Source organism: Spea bombifrons, chromosome 1 (assembly GCF_027358695.1).
Source record: "Spea bombifrons isolate aSpeBom1 chromosome 1, aSpeBom1.2.pri, whole genome shotgun sequence".
Classification (NCBI taxonomy): domain Eukaryota; kingdom Metazoa; phylum Chordata; class Amphibia; order Anura; family Pelobatidae; genus Spea; species Spea bombifrons.
The window spans coordinates 54610378-54628510 of record NC_071087.1 but is presented as its reverse complement, the minus strand read 5'-3'; the positions used below and the strand labels follow the sequence as shown (position 1 = coordinate 54628510).

The window sequence follows — 18133 nt, the reverse complement described above, 5'->3', positions numbered from 1 at the left end:
CTCACACATAACCCACCACATCTGCAGTAAAAGGATAAGGATTTGTCAATCAAATTAATTACAAATACGTAAAAATGCATATAATAATAAGACATGCACACAAAAATTGAATAACTACCTTGACATTTTTCCATGGCGCAGACCTGCACAGCTTTCTTTATTTCCATTGCCTCCATTTTGTTCTGTCACTAAATGAAGTTTGGACAATTGTTCTGCCAAGTCACTGAGTTGAAGTTGGCTATAGAAGTATTCTGTATCTCTGCGGGCTTCTGAGCCTCACCTCCTGATGAAGTCACCACACAGCTCTCCCACAGAAGTCCCCTCCCTATAGTGCCACACATTCTACCAGCTCTTGGATGGTAATGGACATTATAATCTCTCACAGAGGCTGAATGTAGGCCTCTTGGCAGCTTCTGGGGTATTTCCTGCTGAAACAAAGACTGGATGGCTTCTCTAAAGTTTTTGTGCATTTCTCCCATTATGTCCCAGCCCCGAGAACTTAGTATTCACAGCACTGTCTGTTCCCCATCGTGTCTTTGGCTGAGGTGAAAAAGTATGGAAGCCCAGAAAACTTCAGACCTTTGTTATAACAAAGGATACTCCTGAACATCTAGCCAATGCCTCCTGGGAAACCTACAATGCAGCCTTAATATGTTTTCTGTTCAAACGTATCATTGTTCAGTAGTTGGCCGTAGAGCTCCCTAGAAGACCCGTTGCTAATGAAGCCAGCAAGAGAAGAGCAAGGGTGTAATTTAGGACATTAATTGTTTAGTAAGCTGTCTAATTTCTAAGAACTCCATAAAATAAGTAATGCAACTTTTAAACCGTGCAAGCACTGCAGTAAGGATTTAATTCTGTCTTGGCACTAATATTATTGTGGCAATAACCCTCTTGTGCATGCTCAAAAGTGTTGGTCAATTTACATGGAAACCAATGTAACGCCACTGCTGATTGTTTCATATTTCACCCATTGCACCAGAATTGCTTTTAATACAGATGCACCATTAATTATATTCCATTTATTTCTATGGTTAACATGAATACCGTATTGGCTCGGATATAGGCCGCACCTGAATACAGGCGGCACCCTAAAAGTTAGGTGCTTTTTTAAAGAAAAAAGTTTCTGCCCCCGAGATATGCTGCCACTCTGTCCCGAAGATGTACCCCCCGACATATGCTGCCACTCTATCCCCCCCCGAGATATGCTGCCACTCTACCCCCCCCGAGAAATGCTGCCACTCTGTCCCCAAGATGCCGCCGCCCCCCCCCACCAGACTTACCGGTGCAGACTCCACGGGGTCTTGCGGGGCCGGCGGGGGACATCTACGCATAACGCGTATTCAACTTCCGGTGCCGGCACTTCCGCCGTGGGAAGTACCGGCAAGGAAGATTGTTCACGCAGACGTTCACCGGCAGCGGCGATGCGAGCATAAACAACCTCCGCTGCCAGCATGTCTGCAAGATGTGCTTTAAATTCTCCCTTGCCGGGACTCCCCCCGTGGGAATTCCCGGCAAGGGAGATTGTTAAAGCACGTGCCAGCAGCGGAGGTCGTTCACGCTCATCGCCGCTGCCGGTGAACGTCTGCGCGATGCACTTAGACAATCTCCCGTGCCGAAGTGGGAAGTGCTGGCAGGGGAGGCTGTCTGAGCGTATCAGACAGTAGGATACAGGTCCCCTGCTGCGGGGGATCTGTATCCTAACCCTGCTGCCTGCCCGGTGGCCGGGACTGCATGTCCCGGGCGTCGGGCGCTAGACCCCGAATATAGGCCGCACCCCCACTTTAAAGACTTAAAGTGGGGGGAAAAAGTGCGGCCTATATTCGGGCCAATACGATATTTATTAATTAGAAGTTGCTCTGCAGACATACAGTGTGTCACCCTGACCTACTCACAGGTGCATTGAATTTGATGGTAGATGAGATACATTGGCCCACTTAGTCTGCCCCTTTTACTTTCCTGCTGTAAGACTTCAAAACTTACTTGGCGTTTGGTCTAGTCATATGTTCCATGTAGTCTTATGGTAGTCTTGTGAATCTTCCACACTTAGCTGTACTTTGTTAAAACCGTTATATGTTTTTAAATGTTGATATCCTCTTTTTACTCCAAACTATAAATGTTGAGATCTTATTAGAGATAATCAGGTAGACCATGCATAGTTATAGTCGGTGGTCTGTAACTCCACTCCTCAAGTCCTACCTCCATGGACTTACCGATGCAGACCGGGAACACCCCACAAGAGCTGCAGTTTTGGAGATGCTCTGACCCAGCTTGCCATTTTTCCTGCTTCTAACAGGTCAACTTACAGGACGAAATGTTCACTTGCTGCCTAACATATCCCACCCATTGACAGGTGCCATGATCAGTGGTCATAATCTTATGGATGATCGGTGTATGCACTACATTCCTTGCTACAGCACTGAATGGCAACTGTCAAGGCACTGTATTTCCTGCTGGTTCCCTGATATCTGGCATGTGACATTTACCTTGTTAGGCAACAGACAGAAATAGTTAACCCTGATTTTTCTTGAAGAGTTGTGTAAATGTTTTTGGGCCCCCAGATTTTCAGCTATGTAGCTGATTGACATAGTCATTACAAAACAAGTAGCAGAGTTTAACCTTTGCTCTAATATGGAACTAGTTAGGAACATTCTGAGTCTTCAATTTTTTTCTTATTTTTGAATCAAGAAGTAATGATTAAACAGTTGGATCTAGAAAGTGTCAAATACACAATTATTTTCAATTTTTGTCTTCTAATTTTTAAACCAGACATAGATGCCTCAGTTATTAGTTGACATTTAATGGCACATTAACCGCGCAGTTATAGACCTCTCTCCATTGAAAGTACATGTGAAAGAGTTTTGGGGTCTATTCCCTTTTCTTTTCAAGGTAGAGGCTGTCTGCCCAGTGGGCTATTGTCCCCTGGGCCAGTCCAAAAGTCTTCTTAAACTCTAGACCTTTGTGAACAATTTTGGACCATCCATGGGAGTCAGGAATGCATCAGCGTTACATGACCTCATGACCACATGACGCCATGTTACATGTCCCCACAGACAGAGCTGTGACAATGTGTATGTGAGTTACTGGGGCGCCCTTGGGACGCGTGGCCAGAAGCTGCTAGCCCTCCCCTGCTTCAATGCTGTTCAGTTCTGAACTCTGACGATAATTAGAATATAATGCAATTTACTCATTTTGTGTGCCAGCTTCTTTTATGCTATGATTGTGCATGTGATGACATCACCACAAACAATGTATGCAATATAAGTGGATTTATTGCATTAAATGAACTTTCAAATGCCACTTAGTATTGACATTGCATTGGATTGATTTGCAGTAAATCCTTTTCCCAATGTTCACACAGAATCCATATTGGCTCCTAAAGTCAGTTACTAGCTGAATGATGTAAATCCTTTTGTAATAACGAATTAAGTGTGGTACATTTAGAATTATTGCTGTAAATGTTTAGTATGCTCTGTATTACAGTGGAAAGAAGACATACACATAAATTATTGTTACAATGCAGCATAAATATAGCTTGTTTTGTTCCTGTGGCATGCATGGCATACAGTAAGGAATTTTGATATGTCTTCAGTGGAAGTATCTTCTGTTTTCTTTAGGTGGATAAAGTTTGAAGAAAAGGTGGAACAAGGTGGAGAAAGATGGAGTAAGCCCCATGTGGCCACGCTCTCCTTGCACAGTTTGTTCGAACTGAGAACATGTATTGAAAAAGGGACAATACTTCTCGACCTTGAGGCAGGTTCTCTGCCACAAGTAGTAGGTGAGCAACTTATATCTATCTCCTCAAGGTGATCTGATATCTCTTTCACTATCTCATTAAAAGGTTTATGTCAAAGAAAATAAAGACAGTGCAGCCATCCATGTAGAAAAGCCATTGTGCCACAATTCATATGTGTTATGATGTATTATGCCAGCAAGGTACCCTTACTGTTAAAGTAGAACGTGACTCCCATATAAATAAAAACCTATAATAATATATTGGCTCAAATCGCTCTACTTCAAATTCAGTAGAATGTTTATCCTACTCTATAACTCTAGATTTGCTGGCTTGGAGAAGTCCTCTTCCCAGAGAGGTGGAGCCTGCTTTTGGTGGGTGGAATAGACAAAACTGGGCAAAAAGTCTGTGGGGAGAGACTAAATGCCACTTGCCAGATGAATAGCCCTGAAATCTGCTGCTCCACAGTTGCTGGGCATATTTAGGCCATTGTGAAAAAAAAAGTACATAGTCCCATTGCATGACATCATTATTAATTTAGTAAAATCAATTGTTTCTTCTGTTCTGAATAGTATATGCCTACTCTATATGGGCAATGTGTGTGTATGTGTGTTGTATATATTTATATTCTATCTGATTTTTTTTTTTTAGAGAAAATTCTTGATAACCAAATCGAGACTGGTCTGCTGAAGGCAGAGTTAAAGGACAAAGTAACATACACGCTGCTCAGAAAGCACCGGCATCAAACAAAGAAATCCAACCTGCGCTCCTTAGCTGACATTGGCAAAACGGTCTCCAGTGCCAGTAGGATGTTTACCAGCCCTGACAATGGTAATGTAGAGGCCGCTTACTGCTGATATTGTTTTATTCAGAACGCCATGCTTTTTGTTCATTCCCATATTAACCACTCAATCGGATAAAACTGAATTCATCCAGCATATATCCGCCACACAGCTTAGTTTTATATGACTGTATTGTGAGCTATACTTCATCTCTATCCTTATGATTCATAATCAGGGCTATTGCAGTGGTGTCATGATGTGAAATCTCCCCATTGAAACCAAAGGGATCGCTTTCTGCGCAACGTGCAGGTGAACAGACCCCTGCCTGCAGTTCTCACACTAAGCGTGTGATGGAGTTCACAGATTATTAGTATATAACATGCTAGTTGATGTGTTTTTCAAGAGGAACACCACAAAAATTTTATATAATTTTTTTATAATAAAAAACATAATATAATACAAAACCACCATAACACTAAATACTAAGTGTGACTATACAAGACAAATACAAAAATAATTATATATTTACACATCAGATACAGTGTTTCTTTTAATGCTAAAACAAAGAACCCTTGGAATTAGGGAAAATACATTCTACTCAAGACCAATGAAATGATGGCCGCGACTAATTTAACCCATTGATTGTCATGTTGTCAGTCAGAGGATTAAATGTCCTAGCAGTAGCAGTGGCATGTCACCTAATTGCAAGCGACAGCACACATTTCACATTGAGGCTATAAAGCTATATATAGTACTACTCACGCAGCACTTGCTGCCCTTATATCCCTGTAACTGTATTAGAAGCCGGATAAACCCTGCAGTGACTGAGCAAAGACAGAAGAACATTATATACTCCACAGATCCCAAGATAGGAGCTGCTGTTTTCATTATATGCGCACAAGAGTCTGTATCAAGGGTACAGAGTAACACAATATAGATAATATAAATATATATATATATAGATAATATATATAGATAATATATATCGGCTTGTAATTTTTATAATACACTGTTGATATATATTATCTACAAGATGAAATATCAACATCATCTTGTAATCAAAATAACATAAATAATAAAATAGCATTTTAACTTTTTACGTTTCCTTTTCTTCTTGTATATTTTTCCTGAATAGGTTCCATAGACTTTCATGGTGAATTCACATGCATGTGCCACACACAGTTTGTTGTTTGTAGCAGCAAGCACCTCATCACAGTCAATAGCTGTTAAGTTCAGTCTACAGGTAGTACCCATGTAGTTTGGGTTGGGAACTGCCTTGGGACCCAAGGCAGTGCATAAGATGCCCAAAGCAACTTATCTTTGTAGCAGCCAACATTTTATCCCAATACTCCGCCTCAGAAGGGCACACAGAGCCAGGTAAGAGCGGTGCAGGCACATACCTCCATAGCAAAACTAGGTCCGTTACAAGGGAGACCAGAGATCTCCCCAACAGACCCACTGAGCAGCAGCACGCCTGGGAGTTTGATCCCCAAAGAGGCTGTTCTTCTTCCAGTTTTGCGATAAAGGGGTTGCTCAACTCCCACACCAATCTTGTTGTCTTAGAGTACACCACAACATGTATTTCCCTTGCTATGACATTTTGGTGTGACCAAAGCTCTGCTAGATTTGAACTGATTGAATGTGAAGTGATTCCGTAAATATGATATTTATTACTGGAAAACTTCATTTCATGTGCATCATAAAAAAATTACCATCATTTTGTTGCTTTTCGTGGAAGTCATGTTCATTTCCATTACTGTGGGTTTAATTATTAACATGTGGACAAGCTTCCATATGCCACCATGTGCACTATAATGCATATACATAATGGCACAATCTGAATCTTTTCTAATGCTTTTGTAATCCTATAATGTGATCCACACAGGAGGGCGTGAGGAGGGCCTGATGAAAAACTCCTTTCTTTCAGGTGAATAGCATGGTACTTTCTGTTTTCCCATGTTGCACACATACACCCGTTTACCCAGGGCTTTACAACCTGCAGCTCTCCTGGCTTATGGCAAAAAATAATCATGTGAGATATACTGAAATGCAGATTGCTTACCATTGCTGTAACCAACATGCTGCAGAAGGGGGTTGATTCACTAAAAAGTCAACTGGTCAGTCGAGTTAAGGGTTAACTCGATGGAAGTGCAGCACTTTAGTGAATTGAACCAAAAGCCTTGGTGGCTGTCATCATTGACCATTGTGAACATCATTGAAAGCGATTGTGTATGTCATGTGCGGATATCTGTAACCTGGAAATGCTAGGTTTTGTAGCGGCCTGTATTCATTGACACCTAATGTGTACTAATTGCCCTCTTTTTGGTGACTGCATTTCTGAAAAAAAAAATAATTGTCAGATGTAATTTTTTTTTATAATACTGTTAATTAAATTATAATAAGAATAAGCCTGTGTATAAATATAGAGGGTGCACTGGATAATAATATATGTTGCTATATGTATATATTGGGGATAGCTGTGTTAGTCCAGTGGTATAAATGCAATACATATATATATATATATATATATATATATATATATGTATATGTGTGTGTGTATAGTACTGTTCAAAAGTTTGAGGTCACTTAGAAATATCATTTTTTCTTGAAGGAAAAGCAAATGTTATCCATTAAAATAACGTGAAATTGATCAGAAATACAGTGTAGACCTTGTTAATGTACGTGAAATGGATGGAAATGGATAATTTGTAATGGACTATCTTCATAGGCGTACAGAGGTCAGCAACCATCACTCCTGTGTTCTAGTGGTTCCAAGTTTATCATTTTAAAAGACAAATTGATCAATGGAAACCCTTTTGAAATTATGTTAGTTTGCCATCGAAAACAAGGAAAATATGTAAGTGACCCCAAATTATTGAACGGTGTGTATATATATATATATATATAAATATATATATATAATATCTGCTCGTAAACTCACTTGTAACCCAAACTAAAGCAATATCTGAGTTCCAAAGTTTATGCCACTGTTTTTTTTGTCCTCATGGTTGTGTTTGCCCATGCCGCAATACACAGTTTGATATTTCAGAAACTCCACAGATCAGTTCTGTACAATCGAAAGGGGGGGCTTCTTCAAGTGACTGGAAAGACAGGATTTCTTTTTAAAAAAAATAGCATATTAAATGGATATATTCCCAAAGAAGCCATTCCAAATGATTTGTAAAAGGGACCCTGAACTCTTTAAAGCTTAGCCAACAAATTGATCCACTAAAATATCACAAATCAAGTAATTTTGTACCCTTAGCCCTAAATATTTAGTGTCATTTACAACATGGATTAACAAAAACAATGTAGACTGAAGTAGATTTATTACAATATTTTTTTTACTGTTTTTTTTTTATTTAGTATATTCCTGTTTTTCTTGCTTTTGCTGAAATATCTCAACTTTCACAGTGTTTTCCATCACTTCTGCATATTGGGTTGTAGCTAAAGCGCCTCTTAATTTCAAGAAGTGGCATTGCTTTATAGTTTTAATTCTGTATAGTGGAGCTTTATAGGTAAAAGACCTAAGGTGCCAAAAGTGTTTCCCCGTTCAGATATTTATTAACATAAAGGAACCAGTGTTCTCTGCAAGGACATTATATATTGAAGTAATAATACTAATAATTATTATAATTTGTATTATATTAACTGAGATACAAAGGTTCAGGTTCATCTACAGATTATTTTGCTAATTGCTGCTTTGGGGCCTTTTTCACCTTTTTCTTTTAAAGGGTCTGGCAATATATATATATACCGGTATATTCATTCCTATGGTTCAAAAACTGGGAAATCACAATAGATTGCAAGCAACACCTTTATGCCAGCATAACCTGTACATATGTACTTATAGTGCATTTAATATATGCTTTGGATACTTTTGTCTGCTCCTATTCTATAGCTTTTTGTTGTCTTTATTTCCTTGTTCTTCTCACTTTATTTTGCTTTCCCTTTGCTCCTCTTGCTGCTGTTCTTGCACTCTGCTCTGCATTCTGCTTGCGGCACTAGCTCGCAGTCCTCTAGAGAACTCTGTGCCCTGTCTGGCAAGCCGCATGTCGGACGATGATCTCCGAGTGCGGCGCAGCCCCAGCATGGGATGGCTCAGTAAGTCGGGGATACTCTGGAGTGGGGTGGGCTTTGACAAAAGACATTTCTGTTTATAAGGCAAGAAAAGTGGTACAGAGCAATAGAGAATAACATTTCCATATGTTGTGACACAATGTTCATTCATTCGCAAAATCTCTTAGTGTTCCATTTACAAAAGGGACTGCAATTTTTTTTATAACATTTGGGGTTTCAACCAACAATCTTAAAAGACCTTTTTGAGCTTTATTGGATTACATTATCTATTTATTTTATTTGTCACTTAAAATATATTTTTAAACTTCCAATAAATTGTACACTGAAATCACTGTGTATTATGCAGTGCAAGCTTCTCCTGCAAGATGGTCTGAAGGGACCCTGCATAATGCATATTTAATATGGGAAATTCCTTAAAACTCTTCGCTTATGTAGCTATGAAATATAGCGGGCCAAATCAACCTTTTTTCCAAGGAAATCTGACTGTAATTTTCCATGAATAATACATACTGATTTCAGAAAATTTTAATGGTTAACTCCCCTGCAACCCTCTCTTTAGTAAATAGATCCCTCTACCTTTTTTTGCCCCAGAAGGCGTCAAAGCACAATTGGAACAGTTAGTATTAAATGGAATAAATAAATGTATTTTAAATGTTTCTGGCAGTTTCAGTGGTGGGCGAAAAGAGGTTTCCTAGTGCCAATTGTTACAAGAAATACTTATACAAATTCTAATATTATACAAATATTCTAAACATTTCTTCTTATTCTAGTCATTTGTACCGGCAATAATTATGTTTATGTGTTCCATTATTTTTTTTAAGTACATTTATAGCTGAGAAGGCAATTTGTTTTAAATTAAGGGAGCACATTATAGTTTAATGTAACATTTTCACAGCACGCCAGTTGCATTTGCCACGGAAAGAAAAAATATTTTTTTGATAATGGCGTTAATTACAAGTGCCGTATTTAGTTGGAGTGTGTAAATCATGTAAAAGTACTTTGTGACTTTGTTTAGAATACACTATTGTGCTTTCTCACACAGTCGGCCGTATTGAACTTTAAAGGTTTTTTTTTCTTCCATTTAAATATATAACCATGTGTTATTCTCAAAGGGACAGATCGATCTACCGTTTTATGCTTCGCGGTTGCGTAACTGCCATAATTAAAAAAAAAAGTCAAATGCTGTATTCAATAAAGAACATGCAGTAATTAGAGGAAGTTAATTGGCACATGACAACTATTGAAATGGTTATTTAAACAAGAAATAACTATATGTAATTAATGGTGAATATAATGGGCTGGAATTAATCCCAGTGGCAAATCTATCAAACGATTGAATCCTTTCATAGATCGCAATTGAAAAAAGGGAGGTAATATATATATATATATATATTTCTATGCAGTCGTTTTAGGCAGGTGTGAAAAAATGAATGCTTTCAGAAATAGATGTGTTCATAGTTCATTTTTTATAATAGATTTACAGATTCAGTGCTATAAATACTGTCATATATATACAAAATAATTATAACAAAGCACCAGTTACCCACGCACCAACAGTATTAAAAGAACCCCCTAAAAATAGAGAGGCCTGTAACAAAAGAATAATTAACTCCAAAAAAATAAATAATAATTAATAATAATAACTAACAAATATATATGAGGTTACATGTGTGGGTTCATTTATTATTACTTTATTTTTTTTTTTTTATCAAAGCACTGTCTATTGAGTTATACAGTTTTATAATTTAACATAATAGAAAGTGAGTGAACAGAAGAAAAATCTTTCAAAAATAGCATCTTGGTTTGATTTAGAGCATTTTTTTTAACACCAACCTAAAACCTTTACACGGTAATATAGACTCGGATGTATTAATCAAGATAAAATGTATCTCTGTTTTTAACAATTTGCTTTCTCTGGAAGGATTGCTATTCAATTACCGGTACTTTAAAAAATTGGCATTTTTGATGATTAATATTTCTAGCATTCAATCAAACACCTTTGTCTTTTGTGCTTATAGATATGTTTTATAAAAAATATTTTTTAAGCAGTCATATACAGATTGGTTAATGGAATTTTTATTGTTGGCTTATGACTTGAACCTGGACCTCATTATTGCAGGTTTTTTATGCGTAAAGCCTACAAACGTTTCTTCATGGCAGAAGAAGTCTCTAAAACTGTATGATCTCAGACTTTAGCTCCTATCACCCCTACTTAACTTACGCATGTTTGATGATGAGAGTTGTAGCCCAAGAAAAGCTAATGAAGCCATAATTGGGTAACTTTTATAGAAGTATGGTACAGACTAATATCTTCATATGTTTTTGCAGGTAGCCCTACAATGACCCACAGAGACCTGACATCCTCCAGCCTGAATGATATCTCTGACAAGCCTGACAAAGACCAAGTAAGTGTGTTCTATTAACACCATACATTCTTCTCATTTCATGCAGTTGCCTTCACCCAAGACATCTGGTTTAGTTGGCTTCACCAGATATATTTATACCTGGGAACTTCCATGCTCCAGTTCCCCAGAGGCCTTCCTCTTTGGATATACTGGTGACATTGGTGTGTGGTCTGTGATATTGTGGGCAAGGCTAGACCCAAACCCCTTTATATTTCGATCGGGGTTGACAGGATAATGGTCAGGGGAGGGTAGTGGGGTACGTCTAAACACCACTCCTGTGACCCGCAGATTTCAGGCTGTGACCTGGAGACCTGGAGAAGCAGCGATTCACTCAGAATCTCTGGGCATAACCCTGAGAGGTATTCTGATACAGTCATTTTCTAATAGTGTGTATGCTAAATAAGTTTGTCCAACTATAGAAAGGATGGCATTGCAGGCACATAAACACATTTTGTAATACTAGGAAAATGTATACCAGCCTGCCGTATGCACTTCCATTAGCATGGGGAATGTGGTAAGCCTCAATTTATAAAGACTTGCCTTAGCCCTTCCTATGGCATCCATGCTGGGAAAAAGTACTGATCATATACATGTTCTTAGTTAAGTATTTTATTCTTGAGAACATTAGAGAAATGTTGAGTTTATGCCTGCAAATCAGTGGTTTCTATGTTTATTAGATTGACTTACTCATAATTACAATCATTCATCCTTCGACTACGTAAACGAAATACAGATAGTGTAGATTTAGTTTAATGACCTTGTTCAAGGCCAAAGATGTACCTATTTTTAAATATTTTAAGTACCCAGAAAACCAGATAAGACTGCAGGTGTTACTTGTATCAATACACAGCCTTGGAACTTAAGTTAACTTTAACACTTCTAAGGTACTGTATAATTTGTAAAAGAAAGTAAGTAACAGGAAATAATTAACCGTTACTGGCCGTACACACTTTGTGACATTGGGTCCCATAAGAAAATGCACACATGATGAACCCAACATTGTATGTATATTATACTGACACAGTCACATTTTTGGTGACTCTACTACTTTCTACATTTTCCATAACAGTATTTACTTAGACAGTTGGGTAAAAAGTTCTGCGGAAATTCCAGTGTTAATTCTATTGCAGAGTTAGCCAAAAAAAATCCTAGGATGAATACCGATTTTCATTCTTTATTTAAATAGACCTGACATGTTTAAAGACTGAAAATTGACATTTAATTCTGATATTCTCAGCCATAGTGGAGCTTCTGCTGCCTGCTTCCAAACGTTTTTACAACAGTATCCTTCTGCAAGCACTAGCACAGCTGGTGATTTTTGTTTAGCAATATCTGGAATCATAATCAAATTTTACTAAAGTTAAGTTCTCTGTGTATAGTTTTTGATGTGTGTAAAAAAAAAAAAGCGGGTAAAAAGCAAAGGTTGATCAAGGTAACACTGATCTATTTGCATATAGCATAGGTGTCATTAGCGGTGAAATGACTTCACCTTCAGAGGGAGAAGCAGCTGTTGAGTGACTGCTTTCTGTAATCGGATTATATACAGAAGCATCACATGCTTCATCTGTAGAGCTAAAAGAGGGAAGCTGGGGCTGACAAGCAGGCCTGTATTTAGTTAAATGACGAGAGAAGCTGTTGGGTAAAGGTCAGGCTACCTGGTCTTCTTTGTTTTCTTCTGTAGTTGTTTTTTAAAGGGGCAGTCTAATGCCCCATGTAGCCATGACAGAGATGGATATATATTAGAGAACTTAGTAAGTATTTTTATATGCTTTCATGGCTTTGTTAAATTAAGCCACTTACCTGCCAAAGATGCTGCAGCGCTAGCGTTGAAATGGAAGTCTTCTCCTTTGCCCACTTTTTGCTCTAGGTTTAGCAGCTTGGAGATTCAGCTTCGTTTGGCCAAAGACATCTAACAAATGCATAGAGGACATTTTGGCTAATCCTTCTATGCTTTTGCACGCAAGAAAGGTATTAATGTGCATATGATGGCCTTTTAAGCTTTAATGCTTTAAACACTAGGCGGGTGTCCTCATGTAGTTAGTGAGGTAGGGGTAGTGAGTAAAAAGTATTCTGCTTTAAAAGTGAAGGATCAGAACAATAAAGCATTTAGCAAAAGCAAACAGAAAAACGCACACTCCACTTTACTTTTTGTAAGTACTGTATACTCTCTATTTTAGTATAGCTATCTATACTTTATGGAGTGGTACTAAATATTTTAATAGTATTTATTGGACAACAACCCCACTTGGCTTTAGAAATATGTGTATATGACTTCAGTGCCCAATTTTCTGGCTTTAAGGGTAAGAAGCATTATAGTATTTTGCTTGATTGTCCCAGATATTTATTTTGTTGCCAACCTGAAATTTGTGAGAATCTTGATGTATCTACCCTAAGCGCGTAGGTGAAAATTTTAGTGGGTTAACTTTGGTCATGTAGTCCTGGAGACTTCTTGAATGGTAGTGTTGTCACTGTGTAGTCCATGGCAAGTAAGCAATCTGTGTGGACACACTATACCATGTGTGTGCTGTAAAATGTGAAGTTACTCCAAGTACATAGATAAAAATGCAGCACAATATATAATCCTCATCTGGGAGAGTATGGCTATAGGAACAGTTTTAGAATCAGTATTGGCCCGGGGTCTCTTCTGAATATCCGTTCTGTTACTTTACTTCTATGTTAGTGTTCTGTTCTTGTGATCTGTTGACAGGCCCTAATAAAATACCCCTGCTGATGATATTACTATAATCCCCTAATTTCATTAACCTACTGGCAGCAGGAGTTATTTTTCCACTCTCAATTGAATTAAGCACCGTCTTATTTGAAAATGTTCAAAATAAAAGACACCGTGGGTCAGATTTAATGACTGTTAAAAGGTTAGTATGTGTTGATGGGGCCTATTCAACGGCTGATGACAACTGCTACAGAGAAAACATGTGAGGTCCGCTCACTGAGCGTAGATTTAGCATTCCTTGCTTATTAAACGAAATATTCAACTTAATGGCAAGTTGTTTTCCCCTCAGAGTGCACATAACAACTTAATCATTAGTACTTAGGCCTAGGACTAACCCTAGGCCCATTCTCCCATCTCCCTAAACTCTGACAATTGTCACAAGGAAGACTAGCATATTAAATAGATGAAAATAAATTGAAAAATAAATGAATAAATAAATCACGTGGTCTGTTTGCCTGGGCTGTGGGTAAATTGGAAGAGAAACAGGAATTTGACAGTGGGATTGAGCACCTTCTGGCCCAGTAATTTATTACTAAGGTTAGGGACCCGGTTCATGTACGAGGGCATGGAGATTTAGGTCTGTATCCATTATTTTCTCCATGTCATCTGCTGTGTGTCTCCCTTTCATGGTAGTAGAACATATAACAAAGTAACAAGCAATGAAACCAATTAGGCCCCATTACCCTTCTAGCTAAAATTCACATCAGGCCCTAGGTGTCAACGGCATCCTTACCTGAAGACTGTGAGCGGCAGGACATGAATGAGAAATTGTACGTTGATGGTTCTGCACTTGAAGTAACCGCTCTATTTATGACCACAGTATTTGAGCTGTGGTAATTAATGTAATTTATGTTTTATTGACCTGACTTAATTGACTGCAACAAAACTGATAAGTGAGCCACTTACTGCTTCACTCATATCCAACAGTCACAGTAATAAAAACAAGGCATATTGGCTCAAAACATGTTGTGAGAGAATTTGTTTTCTAGAAGACTACATTTAAGGCTTTTGGCCCCGGGTTTCAGACCAAATTAAAAAGCGCTCAGAGTGCTCAGAGTTGAAATGGTATCCCTGTCACACAGTGGAGATAGCACATGCACTAATGGACCAGACAACCTCACCAAAAAGACATACATAGGTCTCTCCACTAATTGGTTGTGCTTTTCAGGTATGCATGAGGAGGTGGTCTCTTGAGACCCCCTGTGACCCTCGCTGAGCTAGTGCTGGAGCTGACTGTCGGTAATTAAATCACATGTCAGGAGATGGGCCAAATGCACCTCCTGCTTTAGAAAATAGCTTCTAATAGATTCTGGAGAACCTTCCCCATAGGGACACATGTAAGCTCAAAGGGTCATCTCTGCTATCATGTGCATGCGTGGCTGGATAATGTGCGTTCATGACTGGAGTTTCCTTTAAAAGAACCCAGTGCCATACAAATAGATGGTAATCTCTCTCTATAGGAGTACTACCTGCCTTGGACTGCAAAAAACTATACTATACTTAGATGTAGACTGTGCAAACTGTAAGAAAAACATTTCACTCTCCTATTCAGCCCCTGATAATGCTATCATTTTGTCTCTTTCCTTTTTACCGTAACCTTTGACAAAGTGCTGTTTGATCACAGATAAGGCTACTAGTACCGTGAGCTTATGTAATAAAAAGATTAACACTAGAATTGTAATAAAGAACATGGTTTACTTTCCTTTGAATACATTCAATATGGTTGTCTTAGCTTCTGCTACATTGTGATCTTTGTCTCTTCTTTTTAAAGCGTTCAATGACTTTATTGAAATTAAATATATTAAAAATAAACAGCATTATCCAAACCAAGTGGCAAGAAAACCTCATAAGACAGTTTTTAGATACAGGAACCTAAGTCGCCTCTGATACATCAATCAGTAGCCGCAGGTTCTGGCATTTTGGCTAAGACCATAGGTATTTTCATCCAAGTTCTCCTGCTGTTTGGTTTTGAAAGTGTTTTTAATGTGTCTCGGTGAAGTTTTTCGACTTTGTAAGATAATACCCAGGCCTTTCCTTGTGTGAAAGGAAGTGAAAGGGACTTGAGTAGGAATATATAAACCCACTGTTGGATTTTTATTAACACTTCCTTCCTGTCGAGCGTGTGCTCCAGTTCCCCCTAACACTCCAACTAGTTTGGTGAACTTAACCTTTTGGGATTTTACTTATGCACATGAAATGTGTATTGAAATGAACCGCTTGCATTATTGTGTTGTTTAATTCCCCAGCTGTTTTCTAACCATGAAAACAGGAGACCTTGGTCGCCTCACAGCTCATTTATGGATTTTAATAACCCACAGAGAGCTATTTAGTCAGTGTGGTGTACGGCTTGGCTGGGGATTAAAATGGTTAACATTGATCCTCAGTTATTTTGTGATCTTGTATTTTTTGTTAAACGTTTTACTACTATACAAATTATGCTTTTCATCGTAAAAGTTCATATTGTATCATTAAGATATAGGATTTTTTGGGAAGTTGATTGTGTAGCCTTCTGTGTGAAGTTGTTAACAGAATTTTCACACGCTTTTTATTCAGAGCAAGGAAGCAGTATTTAATTATGTGCAGTCTGTTTAGATCTTTGACACTGCATTTGTAAGCTCTAGACAGGCGTAAAATAGAGTCTCTCACAGCTAAGAAAAGACATGTTTGCAGTTTCCTGGAAATGCGTGAATGTGTTTCCACAGCAGTTCTGTGTAGTAAAATAAAAAAAATAAAAAAATCTTAAATAAAACATATAAAAACCACTTCATTTATTTTTTCAGTAAAGATGTTTACTCAGTCTGCCAATTAATAGATTACGCCTATGCGTGATAACTTGACAGTTCCAAGAATACTTTGCCTGTAATCTCTATACCATGTTCAAAATTAGCAACGTAAATCAACAAAAAGACGTAAATCCTAATAAATCCCCCAAAAATGTTTTTTAAAATGAGAGACTTTCAGACAACTCTTTTCTGAAACTTCTCTGGCTGTCTTCCGTTCTTAGAGGCCTGTATTATCTTGCTTCTTTGAGAAGCTTAGTTTTTATACTAAATAAGAAAATACTTTATCGTGGGTTATTAATATTCCACTAAGCAAGTCGACTGATTGACAAGAAGCCCTTTTACCTGGTTGATCATTTTGGCCTCTAAATGCCGTGTGAAACAGCTTTAGCTTATACATTATTGTCGGTGGAATGGTGTAGATATCTGCCCCATGTAAAACTTAACCAGACCTCGGGATTTTGCTGAGTGCACGATAATTTACTTAAAATCAGCTTACTTTCACGATAACTGTATTGATTAAGATAATTGTAGTGGCTCAGTCTCTGTTAAAACTAGTGTAGCATATATGATGGCTAAAAGGGTTGGGGTTTCTGTTTTTGAAAGGTTTAGGCTTATTGCCAAAGTGAAGACATTCTGCAGTAGGAGTAGACTTGTGTCCAAACACTGATTAACGTCACCAGGGGTTCATAAAAGGAAGCTGGAAACACAGCAACAAAGAATTCAATAGCTGATGAGAACCATTCTGCCCATCTAGTCTGGAGCTGAATGTGTACATGATATGTATTTTTTTTTTTTTTAGATATTTAGGCATGATTAAGAAAAAAAATAAATATATATATATATATTAATATGTCGGGCAAGTCTATTCTGCTCGTATTAAAAGTCTTTCATCCTTTGTGCTGGATAGGCCATATATCATAAAAAAAAACAGTGGCCTATAAAATAAGGGGCCTTTGCCTAGTTAAAATACACAAATGGGTTTGTCAACACAGAACACCTTCTGCAAAAAAGCTAAATGTTCTGGCTTTCCAGCAGCTTTTGGGAAAAAAAATTGTGATGGTAACTCCTTGGTCACCAGACATTGTTACATTTTCAAACAAGAAGTTTAAGCAGACTGTTCTTGATGAAGAATATTTGTTATTTAATCAGAACAGTCCTTTTGTTTTTAATTTGAGGGTTTCTGCAAGGTCATACGTATGATGAACACTTCTGATGGACATTTGTGTTGGCATGAGCAACGTTCCTGTGACTAGTGACATAAATTCAGGGTCTAAAAAGAAAGTATAAATCACCAACCTTAAATTATAGTTTTGTTCTCCGACATGAACATATTTATGTATTTACGTATATATGTTGATGTGGGAGATATATATATATATATATATATATATATATATATATATATAAATCCTAGGCCGTGCTGCTCAGATTAATGAAAAAATAAAAGATTTTGGTAGACAACTCAAAAAGTACTGTATTGTTCCCTTTGCTTTTTCTCCAGATATAATAAAATTAAAGCCTAATTTCGTATACTACCGACCATAAAGGACAACTTGTTTTTATATAATATTATATAATATTTTACATCAATCAACAGAGCATACAAAATTTAAAACATGTCA

The 18133-nt window shown here is 37.7% G+C and overlaps 1 protein-coding gene across 1 annotated transcript in view; it reads left to right on the top strand.

Moving 5' to 3' along the window:
- SLC4A4 (solute carrier family 4 member 4) overlaps positions 1-18133 on the top strand; it is a 98989-nt gene that overhangs the window by 54405 nt on the left and 26451 nt on the right. The window contains exons 5-7 of the mRNA XM_053461644.1: positions 3615-3775; positions 4382-4561; positions 10921-10997. Coding sequence (XP_053317619.1) covers positions 3615-3775; positions 4382-4561; positions 10921-10997 — 418 coding nt within the window. The remainder of the gene's footprint in view (positions 1-3614; positions 3776-4381; positions 4562-10920; positions 10998-18133) is intronic.